This window comes from Amblyraja radiata, chromosome 11 (genome assembly GCF_010909765.2).
Source record: "Amblyraja radiata isolate CabotCenter1 chromosome 11, sAmbRad1.1.pri, whole genome shotgun sequence".
In the NCBI taxonomy this organism is placed as follows: domain Eukaryota; kingdom Metazoa; phylum Chordata; class Chondrichthyes; order Rajiformes; family Rajidae; genus Amblyraja; species Amblyraja radiata.
The window spans coordinates 25730049-25743530 of record NC_045966.1 but is presented as its reverse complement, the minus strand read 5'-3'; the positions used below and the strand labels follow the sequence as shown (position 1 = coordinate 25743530).

At 39.3% G+C, this 13482-nt stretch overlaps 1 protein-coding gene across 2 annotated transcripts in view; it reads right to left on the bottom strand.

The window, feature by feature from the left end:
• Nucleotides 1-8102, bottom strand: part of LOC116978443 (peroxisome proliferator-activated receptor gamma coactivator 1-alpha-like) — a 130846-nt gene extending 122744 nt beyond the window's left edge. The window contains exon 1 of one of the 2 annotated variants that reach the window (XM_033029577.1): nucleotides 7746-8102. In XM_033029577.1, coding sequence (XP_032885468.1) covers nucleotides 7746-8021 — 276 coding nt within the window. In that variant the 5' untranslated portion in view covers nucleotides 8022-8102. The remainder of the gene's footprint in view (nucleotides 1-7745) is intronic. The other variant, XM_033029578.1, reaches the window with a different exon arrangement.
• Between the last annotated feature and the right edge of the window lie 5380 nt (nucleotides 8103-13482).

The following is a 13482-nucleotide window of genomic DNA, read 5'->3' as shown; positions in this document are numbered from 1 at the left end:
CCACATTATCAAACATTACAGAACACTTATGCAACACAGCTGACGCACAAATTTCCAAACTAAAGGAGTTGTCAGTGAAATGTTCATACCACAGCACACCCACTGTGCTGTTTGTCAGAAAGAAACCAAACAGGACGATTTTAATCGCTGATCTATGGCGAAACTAGCTATTGAGGAATATAGGAATTGGTTTCAACATTAATTAACTCACATTATCACTGTCCCTTTTGAAACGCACAAGATGCCAGTCTGTTTTAATCTTTTCCAAACTTGTTGCTACAATTTAACAACATTCCATTAATGTCAGTATTTAGAGCAATTTTGTTAGCCAGACAGTATGCCTACTATGTTAGATAAACAAAACATAAGGAAATAGGATTGAGATTTATAACATAATAAGGGACCAAATTGTGCTTGTGCAGATCAATTATTCAGTAGAATATGAATAGGGAGGTTCAGAGGTCACAACTAAAGTTTTCAAAGGCTGAACCAAGCTGGTGGAAGATACATCCATCTCTGGCATCTGTAATATGTTGCCAGTGTTCTGATGAATAGATACCCTGGTATTAAGAACTCTCGGTTCTCAAGTTGTATTGTCAGCATGCTGGCCAAACCCAAAGGGGGACATTTGATCCATCTACTACCACTGACATGGTACTTTAAACTTATCATACTTCTCAAAACCAAAGTATATTTTTCTTTCCACAAATGACATTACAAACATTTTAACCAGCATTATGGGAATAAGGAGAAGTACGCAGATATTACATTTTTTTCCCCTTATTTTCACCTCCTCTTTCTTATGTTCCCACACAGAAAACAATGGTTTCCATAAATAGCTAAGAATTCTTAAACTGAATTATTTAAGCTCCTTAAGAATTGTTTCAACTACAGGTGGAAGATACAGAAGCTTGAAAGTACACACCACCACTCAGGAACAGCTTCTTTGCTTCTGTTATCTGGCTTCAAACACTTCTTCCGTAAGCTAGGGTACTGTCCAATTCACCTCGACACCATTGTGGACATTGGACTTTGTCTGTGGAACTGATGTACTGCAAAGTACTGGTGTATTTTGGGGTAGGCATGGTGGCGCAGTGGTGAAGTTGCTGCCTTACAGTGCCAGGGACCTGGGCTCGATCCTGACTATGGATGCTGTCTTGTTTGTACGTTCTCCCCATGACTCCGTGAGTTTTCTCTGGGTGCTTCGGTTTCCTCCCACATATCAAAGACGTGCAGTTTCGGTAAAAGTATCCCTTATCTGTAGAATAGTGTTAGAGTTCGGGGGTCGCTGGTCAGCATGGACTCGGTGGACTGAAGGGGTTGTTTCCGCATAGTACCTCTAAACTAAACTACTGTGCTGAGACCTATATTGCACACTCTGTGTCTTTCCCTTTGGTCTAACTATAGTACTTGAGTTTCTCTTGATTGTATTTTTGTATAGTATTGTCTGATTTAATTGGATAGCATGCAAAACAAAGCTTTTCACTCTACCTCGGTATACATGACAAGAAGAAACCTAAACCTAAAATAATGTTTTACTGGCTGAGTTAAACTGTTTTTTTATCTGATATATTATGCATTACTCCAGTTTGTTCGGAGAACATCTGACAGAACTTAATGGATTCAATGATCTACCTGACCTTTGAAATCTCTGTCCATCAGTGTATTGACGAAGCAGTTGCTCTAAGATGGTTTAAACTGCATTTCACAATCTTAAAATTTCTTACATTGCGCAAAAGAGAATGTTCAAACTGAAGTGAAACATGGGCTTGTGGTTGGCATCCTGAGAATTAAAATGTGACAATGTGTTTTGCAAAATATAACCCATGACGCATTATTTTATTTCCAGATTAGTAAGCATGAGACAAGTGTAAATTTTAGTGTACATGAACTGTCTTCACCAAGATAACTTCAGAAAGGCAACATTGAAGACAGAAATGGAGAACACTAAACAACACGCAATGTGTTTGGCATATTTTCTTCGATTTTGAACTAGCCACATGTTAATGCAAAAAGAAATTGTCAGAATGTGGCTTGATATTTTTTAAAACCAGCCTCTTCTTTGTTTGATAAGAACAAATAGATCAGATTACTGTATCAGTCGATACAATTCAACAGTGTGGAGTTATATACCTCACCATGGTTGTTGTATCATTGAGATACCTCACAGTCAACCCTCGCTATAACGGACCATGAGGGGGCGGGGGGAATTGTCTGTTGCTGATTGTCAGCTATAACCGAGTAAGGTATTATCAATGCATGTAGTTAAAATACATAGAATTGCAGAAGATGGTTAACACACAAGAGGACACAAAGTGCTGGAGTAACTCAGCGGGTCAGGCAGCATCTCCAGAGAACATGGATAGGTGATGTTGAGACCCTTCTTCAGACTGGTTCAGTCTGCTGAGCTACTGTAGCACCTTGTGGCCTTTCACATTAAAAACTAGGAACATGCAGCAGCAGGTGAAAGTAGAGGGAGCCACTAAGTGACCACATGCATCTTGTCTTTGATGGCAGCCTGAAGAAAGAGCTGCCCTAAGGGCATCAAAGTGAGTTGCAACAACAGCCACGTCAACCGAACCATGCAGTGGGTGAAGAAGGGCTCGCAGCACCTCGTGAGCCAGGGGTGGTGTCAGAAACCAGGGCTGTAACAGCCAAGGAGGTGGTGCGAGCTAGGGGTGGCATCGGCAGGTACTTCTGATCTAACCAAAATTTGTTGCAAAGAAGTCCGTTAAAATGAGGCTTTACTGTATAGGAAAGAACTGCAGATGCTGGTTTAAATCGAACAGACTCAACGGGAAAGGCAGCATCTCTAGAGAGAAGGAATGGGTGAAGTTTTGGGTCGAGACCCTTCTTCAGAACTTCTACACCCATGAACAATTGTAACATAGTACTTCATGTCGCCATTACATGCCAGCTGCTCTCTACTGTATGTATATAAAAGCATCCCAACCCCAAATAACTTCCACCATTTAAGTGGCATGGGCATCTTAAACAAACTAATAAGTATGTTTACTGTACTTCAGCACCTACACCCATGCACAATTGTAACATAGTACTTCATGTCATTATTTAATGAAACTGCTATCTAAATAAAACCACCCCAACCCCAAATAACTTCCACCACTTAAGCAACATGGGCATCTTAAACAAACTAATAAATATGTTTGATTATGGAAGAGATGTAAGGTAAATAAAAGCAAGAAATTAACATCCACACTTCATAACATTAATCAAAACAATAGGATAAAACAAATGACTGATGTAACAAGCATTTAATAGAAATGGTGACATTCATTTTCTGTATTTTGAAACAAAAATCAGTCACAATGAAGGTAGTAAAATAATTTGATGAACAAATCGATTCCTTTTCATCCCCTCTTTCAAACATTTCCATTTGCATTCTACAAAAGCATTGGCAGTAGCTGTGTATTGGCTATGCTTATCCAAAGTATACAACTTAAATTTTGAATTAAAATATTACTAACATTTAAAACACTGGACTATTATTTATTATGGCTTAAGAATGCAAAATCAGAAAATAATCCTTCTGTCCAAACATGATATTCTACTTGGTCAATGTTGGATCCATATTATATAATAAGCCTGCTGTAATGTTATGAGTCTTGCCCCCCCTCCTGGTGTAATTTACATTTGAGCTAGTTCTAGGTTTTATGGAAAATGAAGTAGGGCAAGCAAAGAACTTGCTGACTGTGGCGAAGCAATTTGATTCTCCAGTAGTGCATGCTAGAAAGCATACTATACATTTGTACTTCAGCTCAACTGAGTCCTTTAACATTTCCTCTTTGCATTACTTAAATATGAGAGGTCACCTTTGAGCAGAACCTACTTGGTGCACTTTCTAACCCGTTGATCCTCTGTGTCTTAACCAACCTGAAGTTGATGTGATTTAATATAGATCAACGTGATCAATACTTTGTTTCACAAAGCAGATGACCTCAATGTGATAAAAGGTTACACACATTTTAGTAATCAATACACCTACTGGCTGTCAGTACAATTGCTTAGCTAAAGTCATATAAACTTTAGTGAGATGACAGCCAATGTTCTCTTGAGAAAATATATTTGTTATTGCAATAGTCATGTCATTGCTCTGAGTAAAAATGTGACTGAGAACTCCACCACCATATCCAATGTTGTGCTTCGTTCCACCCCGCATATTGTACCAGTGCTGTCAAATGGAATCCTTTGCCCACACACTGAAGTCAAATTCCTCACCCTTATTTACAAATGTCTCCAAACTCATAATTAACTCATGATCCAGCTTACAATTTCTGTCATTGAAAGGGACATTCATGCTGGAGCAAAGTGGAGAATTTACAAAGACATCAGCTATCACATCAGTGGACTCTCTTTCCAAACCAACTCATGTTATTTCATCTCTCAACTAAAGCCTCCTCGTTCTCTTTTTGCAATTGCAACCGCACATTTTTTTTCCTATCTCTATTCAAGAGCCCACCATCTCCTGCCATATTGTAGACACCATACCAGGATGAGTCCTTATATTGTTCAAATAATATTAGCTCGAGAATATACAAAATTGAGTTCTGTTAAAAGAAAGAAAACAGGTTTAGAATTGGATGAACAGGTTTTGAGTGTAAGGAGTGGTTTTGATAATGGAAGTAAGAAAACAATGAATCTGGGATATTTCAAATTTTTGCCTGGAAACTAAATTGATGTCCACTTCAGTGACAATGCAATATATTTTGTTAAACTTATCTATGTCAATTTATGAATGTAGACATTTATATCTAGGTTTACATTGGCCACAGAAAGGCAACAGTTCAGATAGAGATTATACATACAGTGACATAGCTCACGTTTATAATGAGTACAGAAGTTGGGAGGCCATGTTGCCGCTGTATAAGATGTTGGTGAGGCCTCATTTAGAGTATTGTGTTCAGTTCTGGGCACCATGTTATAGGAAAGATGTTGTTAAGTTGGAAAGGGTAAAGAGAAGATTTACGAGGATGTTGCCATGATTAGAGGGTCTGAGCTATAGGGAGAGGTTGCGTAGCTTGCGACTCTATTCCTTGGAGCACAGGAGGATGAGGGATGATCCTATTGAGGTGTACAAAATCATGAGAGCAATAGATCAGGAAGGTGCACAGAATCTCGTGCCCAGAGTAGGTGAATCAAGGACCAGTGGACATAGTTTTAAGGTGAAGGGGGAAATATTTAATTTGAACCTGAGGGGTAGTATTTTCACACAAAGGGTGGTTGTTGTATGCAACAAACAGGTAGGTAGTTGAGGTTGGGACTATCCCAACTGTTAAGAACAGTTGGACAGGTACATGGATAGGACAGGTTTGATGGGATATGGAACAAAAGCAGGCAGGTGGGACTAGTGTAGCTTGGACGTTTTGGTCGGTTCAGGCAAGTTGGAAGGGCCTGTTTCCACACTGTATCACTCTATGACTCTAATCCATGAATGCAGCAACAGTGCATTTTATTGTTGTAAGAAATGCAAGATTCCAAGGGTCAGAGTGTAGCGACCCCACCTTCCAAGGGAAGATATTCAACAAATACAATGATGAGATGAAGAGACAGTGACGTTTTGAATGATTTTTCTGATTGCCCTTACCATTGTAAATTGGGTATCCTTTTTAATCACAGAACTGTTGGATCATAGCCCTTCCCTATAATCATTGTAGTTGCTGTGAATCTGGAAAAGGAGGAAATGTTGTCCAGTCCGAAGAAGGGTCTCAACCCAAAATGACACCTATTCCTTCTCTCCAGAGATGCTGTCTGTCTCGCTGAGTTACTCCAGCATTTTGTGTCTATCTTCAGTGTAAACCTGCATCTGCAGTTCCTTCCTGCTCTGTTCAACTATTCCATGTCAACAACTGACACAAGCTGCTCATCTCTGATGTCTGTTCATGGGCCTTTTCTTTTAAAGAATTTGAGACCACAGAATAAAACCCGAGACAATTTGAAATAAATACTTCTAAATTTGCTCAATATTTTCAATATAACCCATGCCAAACATCAGAGTAATTTTCCAAGTCTTTTCCATCTAAGCACATTCTTTAAATTGAACTCGTGCAACCGGCTTTGTTACTGTACCCACATCAGTCAATGTGTATATTGGCTTGATTGTTTCAAGACTTCAAATACTGCCGTTGCTTCTCTCAGCTGCTGTTACAATCCAGATGCACCTTCATCAAAAAATAACTGTAACACTAGATGGCAGTGTCAAGGGTCACACTGAGGTGACCCATTAAAAAGCTTTCGCACTGTCCTAATATATTAGATATATCGAGCCACAACTTAGAAAGTTATGACATGTCAGAAAAATTGCGTTTATTGGGACTGCAATCATTTGCTTTCAATTTGCACAGGACATCGCTGCTTCACTGGACCCATGAAACGGCATGCACGTTTGCGGGAGTCTGATCAGGCGCGATCGGCTGGTATAACCGTACATAGTGACATTCTACAATCAAAACAAGAGGTTTGTTTTTAATTATTGGAGAGTACGCACTATGTGGCCGCTCTACTTGAGATGCGCAGCGTGTGGTGCCAGAAATGCAGTGGCATCAGGTTCATTCTCAGCTCCCAGTAGTAAAGCAGAGACGTCAGCATTCGTCGGTGCAGCAAGCTCTCATGTGACACATTATCAAACTGTCTTTCATACCCCGTGCTCGCATCTCTTACGCAATGTACATTATCGGGAGTTATAGTTTATAAATGATATGAAATGATATCGTAAGCATGATTAGCATTTCTCAAGATTTTTTTTGCGGTGGTCACGCAAATGTTGGAGATTAGAATGCAAAAACAATAATCCCCTGCGCAAACATCAATGACATTTAAAAAAATAATACGCATTCAAGAAACTATACAAGTTTATACGAGGTGCATTTTCCAACATGCTGAGGAGTAGGGCTGGAAAAGTAAGGCTTGTAACCGCTATACAACCCAGTTGACATTCACAGTTACGCCTCTTTGAGCGAACGATGCGAGTTTAGACATGTCACCAATTATAAAGTGGCTACAACTAGAGTCTGTTACAGTCATCTGTCTTCCCAAAGATCCATCGCACAGGCATTAACGTTGTTGAGTAAGAAATATCCCGAGTTACGCAAGCTCTCACATTGCTGAATCAATCTGTCCCACTGTTCTGTAAGAATTGTGAAAATAAAACAAGCCAACTCCAATTGGCCGCAAAGAGGAAACAGAAAGATACGTTTTTAATTCCCCATTCCAACCCGACTTTAGCATTGCTTCGATCGGCTGATTTTTAGGCAAAAAAAGTAGAAGTTGTATATTATTTTTGCATCTACGGCTCATCACACACTCGAACACACACACACACACACACTTTGGAACGAATCACGGCCCCGCTGTAAGAAGAATATGAGCTATTTGCTGTAACTTTGTGCACCCACGTGTCCGGAATGAATGAAGGAAGGAAGCGAGCCCTCTGCAATGACACTTGCAACAATGTAGCAAGCATGTAGCAAAAAGACAATCAGCCGCGGCGAGTCTTCGGTCAGCAGCGCCCGGGTCAGAGTTCTCAGCACTAGTGAAGCCGGTGCTCCGCTCGCCGCCACTACACTACATGCACATGACTTTCCAGAGACCGGCAATGCACGGTCCAACTCGCTCCAGCTCCGGCACCCGGCATCTGCATGGAGAAGCGTTGCCATCCACCCGCCCGACCGGCGGACGGGGGTGTCGCCAAGCAGGCAGCCGAGTCCAGCAAGGGCACGGCTTCTTACCTGAGACTCTGCGTTTTCTGTCAGGTAATTGAAGACGAATGAGGAGAAGTCTTCGTCCGTGAGCGAGCAATCCGCCATCTTCCCGCGCTGTGTGACACGGTTGCTGCGATCCTCGCCGAGCTGGCAGTGTGGCCTCACCGCTGCCCCGACCATGGTGGATGGATGGTGGCGGTACTGCAAGTCTGCACGTCGTGAATGCAACGCAGCTCGGTGTGCGCTGAGGGGTTCCCCAGTTAAGAGGCTGGGATTCGTGGTGCCAGGCTGTTGTGCGGGCATCGTAAATAAAAACGATAGTCAGTTATAGTTGCCGGATGGAAGTGCAACAGTTGTTTTTTCTCTGATATCGAAAAGCAGGAAGTGATGTGCTATTGATATTAACGGAGGAAATGCTGGAGTATTGTAACTGTCAGACGAGGTGAACATTCCACTTCATGTTCTCCGATTATCGAGTGAAGCAAATGCACGTATCAGTAGGTGTCTCCCTTTAAAATACATCGCTTACTGAACCCAACAGGAAATAACATACATAAAATTGTACAGGGGGAATTAAACAAAAGTTCGCGGCTTTAAGACTATATTTAAAGCATATGAATTGAAACAACATATCCTAAGGCACTCAAGACGATCTGTAGATTCAAACATTGTGTGTTATTTTTGTAATCATCTCAGAAGCATCTTGGCCTCCAAAAGACCGGAAGAAATCCTCTAATAAATTTTTACGATAAATAAAATTGGGGGGTAATTGAATATAAAAGTTTAATTTAAAATATTATTTCAAAAAACGATATGGCTGTGGTGGCTGGGCACGTTGTTTACAATGCAGACATTTCACTGGCATCAAATGACAAATAATGAATGGTCATATTTAAAATTAAGTAGGAAAAAATTATTACGTTAATGTCAACAAACAATATCGTTTAAAAGGGTACATTATCACAATATCAAGACCTAGACAAATTTTAAAAAGAAATTCAAAGAGTAAATTAACCTAAAATAAATAATTCAAAACCAAACACTAACGATAAATGTGCTCAAAACAAAATTCTATGTGACTGAAGAGATCCTGTGTTTCTGTGTCAATGGTAAGAGATGAGATATGTTTCTGGAATTATAGGCCGAGAATGGTGGATTCCTTCAGTTTGTAGATGTGTATATATTAGATTTGTTTGTGCATAAAACATTAAATGAACCAGAATTAGAAATACTGTGAATACAATACTCAGCAGGTCAGAAAGCAGCTTTGGAGAGGGAAGCGATGGTAACATTATAGATCGGTGAACTCTGTGAAAGATTTGAATGCTGATATTTTTTCAATTGCCAGTCTTAACCAGTAATTTTGTTCATCTTTACACAAGTACTGATAGGTCTGCTGAGCATTTCTGGAATGTTGAGTTTTTATTGTGGGTGTACAATAAGGTCTATTATTTAATAACAATCAATTTTAAACACCCAAAATTCTATTTTGCATAATGAAGGGTGTGCCTGTCAATATGCTATTCAACAAGCAAACAGACACACCTATAGTACACAAAGACAAATTGTAATTTAGATTTCCTAGGAATACAGTTGGCAATTTGGTGAACTGGATGTGGAAGGAACTGCAATCTGGACAGCTTTTTTAATTAATTCAGGACTTTACTGATGGGTAGAATTATCTCACACTTCTTCTTAGGCAGAGTTTTTGGGTCAAGGATCACAAGCACAGAATAAGAAAGACCAAAACGAGCCAAGAGGTGTCATTTGCAAGTCAGATTCAAGAAAATCCCAAGGCTTTTTATACATATGGTTTAAACTAGAGGGTAACTGGGGAGAAGATAACACCACTTAAAGGTAAAAGAGGGAATTTATGCCTGGAATCAGAGGATGTAGGCAAAGTACTAAACGAGTACTTTGCATGTGTATTCACCAAGGAGAAGAATATGAAAGATAGTGAGATCAGTGTGGGGTATACTAATATGCTAGGGTAATTTGAGATCAAGGAGGAGGTGGTGTTGGGTCTCTTGAAAAAAATTAAGATGGATAAAATCTCAAGGCCTGACGACATTGATGAAGATCTTTGTATCTTGTCTCATCATAAGCAAGGTCCTAGAGGACTGGAGAGCAGCCGTGTTGTCCCTTTGTTAAGGAAGCGAAGTAGAGATAATCCAGGAAATTCTAGGCCTGTGAACCTCAGTGGCAGGGAAGCTATTGGAGAGGATGCTTTGGGTTAGGATTTACTTGCATTTAGAAAAGATGGGGGTAATTATGACTGTCTGTGGCAGGTCATGTGTAACAAACTTGATTTGAGTTTTTTGAGGAGGTTATGAAGGTGATTGATTGGGGTAGAGCAGTGGATGTAGGTCCAAGGTTAAGGTTGAGGAGAGACTTGTGAGAAGTATATAAAATTAAGAGCAGTGTAGATAGGTAAGACAATGAGAACCTATTTCCCAAGGTTGATTAGAAGGCATAGCTTTAAGATTAGAGTGAGACATTTTAAAGTTAAGTATTTTAACAGCGAGTGGTGAATGCCTGGAACGTGCTGACAGGCATGGTGGTGGAAGCAGATCCAATTGTGGCTTTTTGGTAGGCTCAGAGATAGGCAGGGAATGGAGAAATATGCATCACATGAAAATGGAGGAGATTAGTTGAACTTGGCAACGTGTTCAGCACAGACATTGTGGGTTGAAGGGCCTGTTCCTGGGCTGTACTGTTCTATGCTCTATTGTTCTGCAGCAGAAATGATGAAGGTTGAACCACTTCCCTCTTGTTCTGTAGATTAACTCCATTGTAGTATGGAGCTTGTTGGAGGTGACGTCCAGTATTAAGAAGAAGATTTAAAAAAAAAATCAGTGCTGGAAATCTGAAACGTAAACAGAAAAGCCTCAGCAAGTCAAGCAGCATCGATAAGAAGAGGAACACGCCCTCATCAGCGAACCTTCATCAGAATTGATTGAGAACAGAACAGATGTGATAATATGGATCCAGTTTATACCAGCCTGACGTGAATCATTTGCTGAGGATTACATGTCATCATGGAGCAGATGGAGGATGGTGAGGAATATTCCAAGGTTATTGATCAGGCTCAATTATCATCTGGCCAACAACTCCCATGCCCAGTCATCTCTCCTATGACCCCTCTGATCATCTCTGTAAACCTCTGTCCAAATGAGTCCAGTCTGATCAACACCCTCAGGTAATATCCTTGTCTGAACTTTTATTCCCCTACTCCTTACATACCCTTTCAAACATTTTCATCATCTACACGTGAAATTATCCCCCATCTTCCAACCACAATTTTGTCTTTCATGTGTTCTCCTCATTTACCCCATAATGTTCCCTGATGACATCCCCTTCCACCAAATCTGGCACCCAATTCATTTCAACTCTCTAATACACTAAGGCAGAAGATTAAACAGCAAATGCAGAGAACACTTGGCAAGGCAGGCATCATTTGCGCAAAGAGAAACAATGAACATTTCCAATCAAAGACGCTTCGTGAGAACTGAAAAGTTAAGCTGAAAAGAATAAAATGTGCCGTTGAGAATATACAGTAATGCCATAAAGCCACCAAGTATTTGCAAATAACAACTTTTTAGGCGATTTTGCTGGAGCACAATTCAAAATATATGTCAACATTTCCAATATATAAATCAATATTTGCAATAGATTTTATAAAATAAAAACATTTAGATCTATCAGAATTATATCTACTGACATTATTTTTTCCCTTGCTGACGAGGTTGTTATTTGCAATGGCCCATGACAGAATGTTCATGTGACACTTTGATGTTGACCTCAACATTTTGGCCAATGTCGATCAGACGGAACCAAGGCAAGTGTTCATTTGTTTAGATGTCAGTCACTGGGCCTTTAAAACTAAATATATCCTTGGAGAGTGCTGCTCCATTGACAGCTTCAACAACTGTTAGAAACATTTTAGAGATGAAAGGAAAAATAAAATAAAAATATATTTACAAAAGAATCACAGAAATTGAATTTTTAAATTTAAAACAAACTTGCATATTCATATTCTATGTTTGTAGATGGATCAAAAAAATAGTATCAATATATTAGAGCTGGGTTCTTAGAGATCAGAAAAATGTCACATTTCACAGAAGTTTTGTACAATACGGAAGTTTTGTAGTTTTGTAAATGTTTTACTTGAATCCTTCATTATTAATTTCCTCAACATTTTAACATCGTGTCTGTCAGGTATTACATTGCTTCAACAAATTTGCCATATAAATCTGCAGTGGAGCAAACACCAGATTTAGGTTTCAGAATAAATATCAGAATATTAATAATAAATAAATGAATCTAGTAAGTATAATTTATTGAGCAGAGGAAAGATCATTGATCTGAAACATTAACTCTGTTTCTCTCCTTATAGATGCCACCTGATTTGGTGAGTATTTCAAGCATTTTTTGTTTCCTGTTCACATTTCCAGCTTCTGCACTATTTTATACTGTCTTGAACATTGTTGCATTGATGCCAATCTTGCTTTTTTGTTAGTAGCTATGTTTAGATCAAAGGGAATGGTAGATAAAATGGATTAAAAAAATAAAATCTAGCCATTTTTGGGAAAATAAAAATAGGAAGTTAGCAGTTGCTCATTTTAGTCATACACTTAATGTAGTATTTCAGCATCTTCATACTTGCCACCATAAAGGGAGTGGAGGCACTACCGTTCAGTGTGCTCTTTGAAGGAATTTTCTGAATCTGCATTCTTTTAATGCTTTTTGAAAAGTTTTGCTGGATTACTTGTCCCATAATAGTTATCCAGAAATTAAAGACTTGGTTTGACTAATTTTCAAACTTGAGATATTCATTATAAACCAAAAGAATAGAATTCTCAATGGGAGTTACCATGATTACTTGAAGGAATTAAATTGCATTTGCATGAAATGTGAGGATCTGAATTGTTACAAGATTCTGATCTTAGCATCCTAAGCATTTAATGACATAGGAAAAAGAATTGGAACAGATTACTCTTGCATTAAGCTTATTCTGCATTTAACAAAATAGACAATTGTCAATCTTACTCCCTTTTCCCCATATCTCTGATTTCCCTCTAATTCTAAATCACAATAATATATTATCTTGAATACTCTCGACAACGAAGCAGACTTTTTCTCAGATGGGCAAGGATTGGTGGGTAGTTGGTGAGGTGATCCACTTTGCCTACCGCTTGTGCTGTGCTTCTGTCAGATTCTGTTCATGGTTTTGAGCTTTACAATACCATCTGGAATGCTCCTTCTTCACTTTCCGCTGTTTTGAGCCATAGATTCCCACAAGTCAGTGGGAATGTTGCATTTCTTCAAGGAAGCTTAGAACACATCCTTGAGTCTTTTATTTCTGTTTGGTAATCTCCCATGGCAGAGCTCAAAATAGAGTAAATGCTTCAGGAATCTGGCATTGAGCATTTAAAAGACCTGCCCAATGTAGCACATTGAGAGTAACTAGGCCATCAATACTTGGGATGTTGGCAAGGGAGATGATGCTAACATTGGATGTGTTATCCCTCTAATGAATTTAAAGAATTTTACAGAGACGCGTTGATTATATTTTCCCAGTGTTTTGAGATATCTGTTGTAGGTTGTCCATGCCAGAGAACCTTAAAGGAAGGTAAGGAACCTTGATGCCCTATACTGCTTTGTCAAACCCTAAGTTGACCAAAAACTATGGTGGTGCATTGTATCATTAATGTCGGCTTTCACTGAGTGGTGGCTCCTAAGATGTGGGAAGATGTCCACGTTT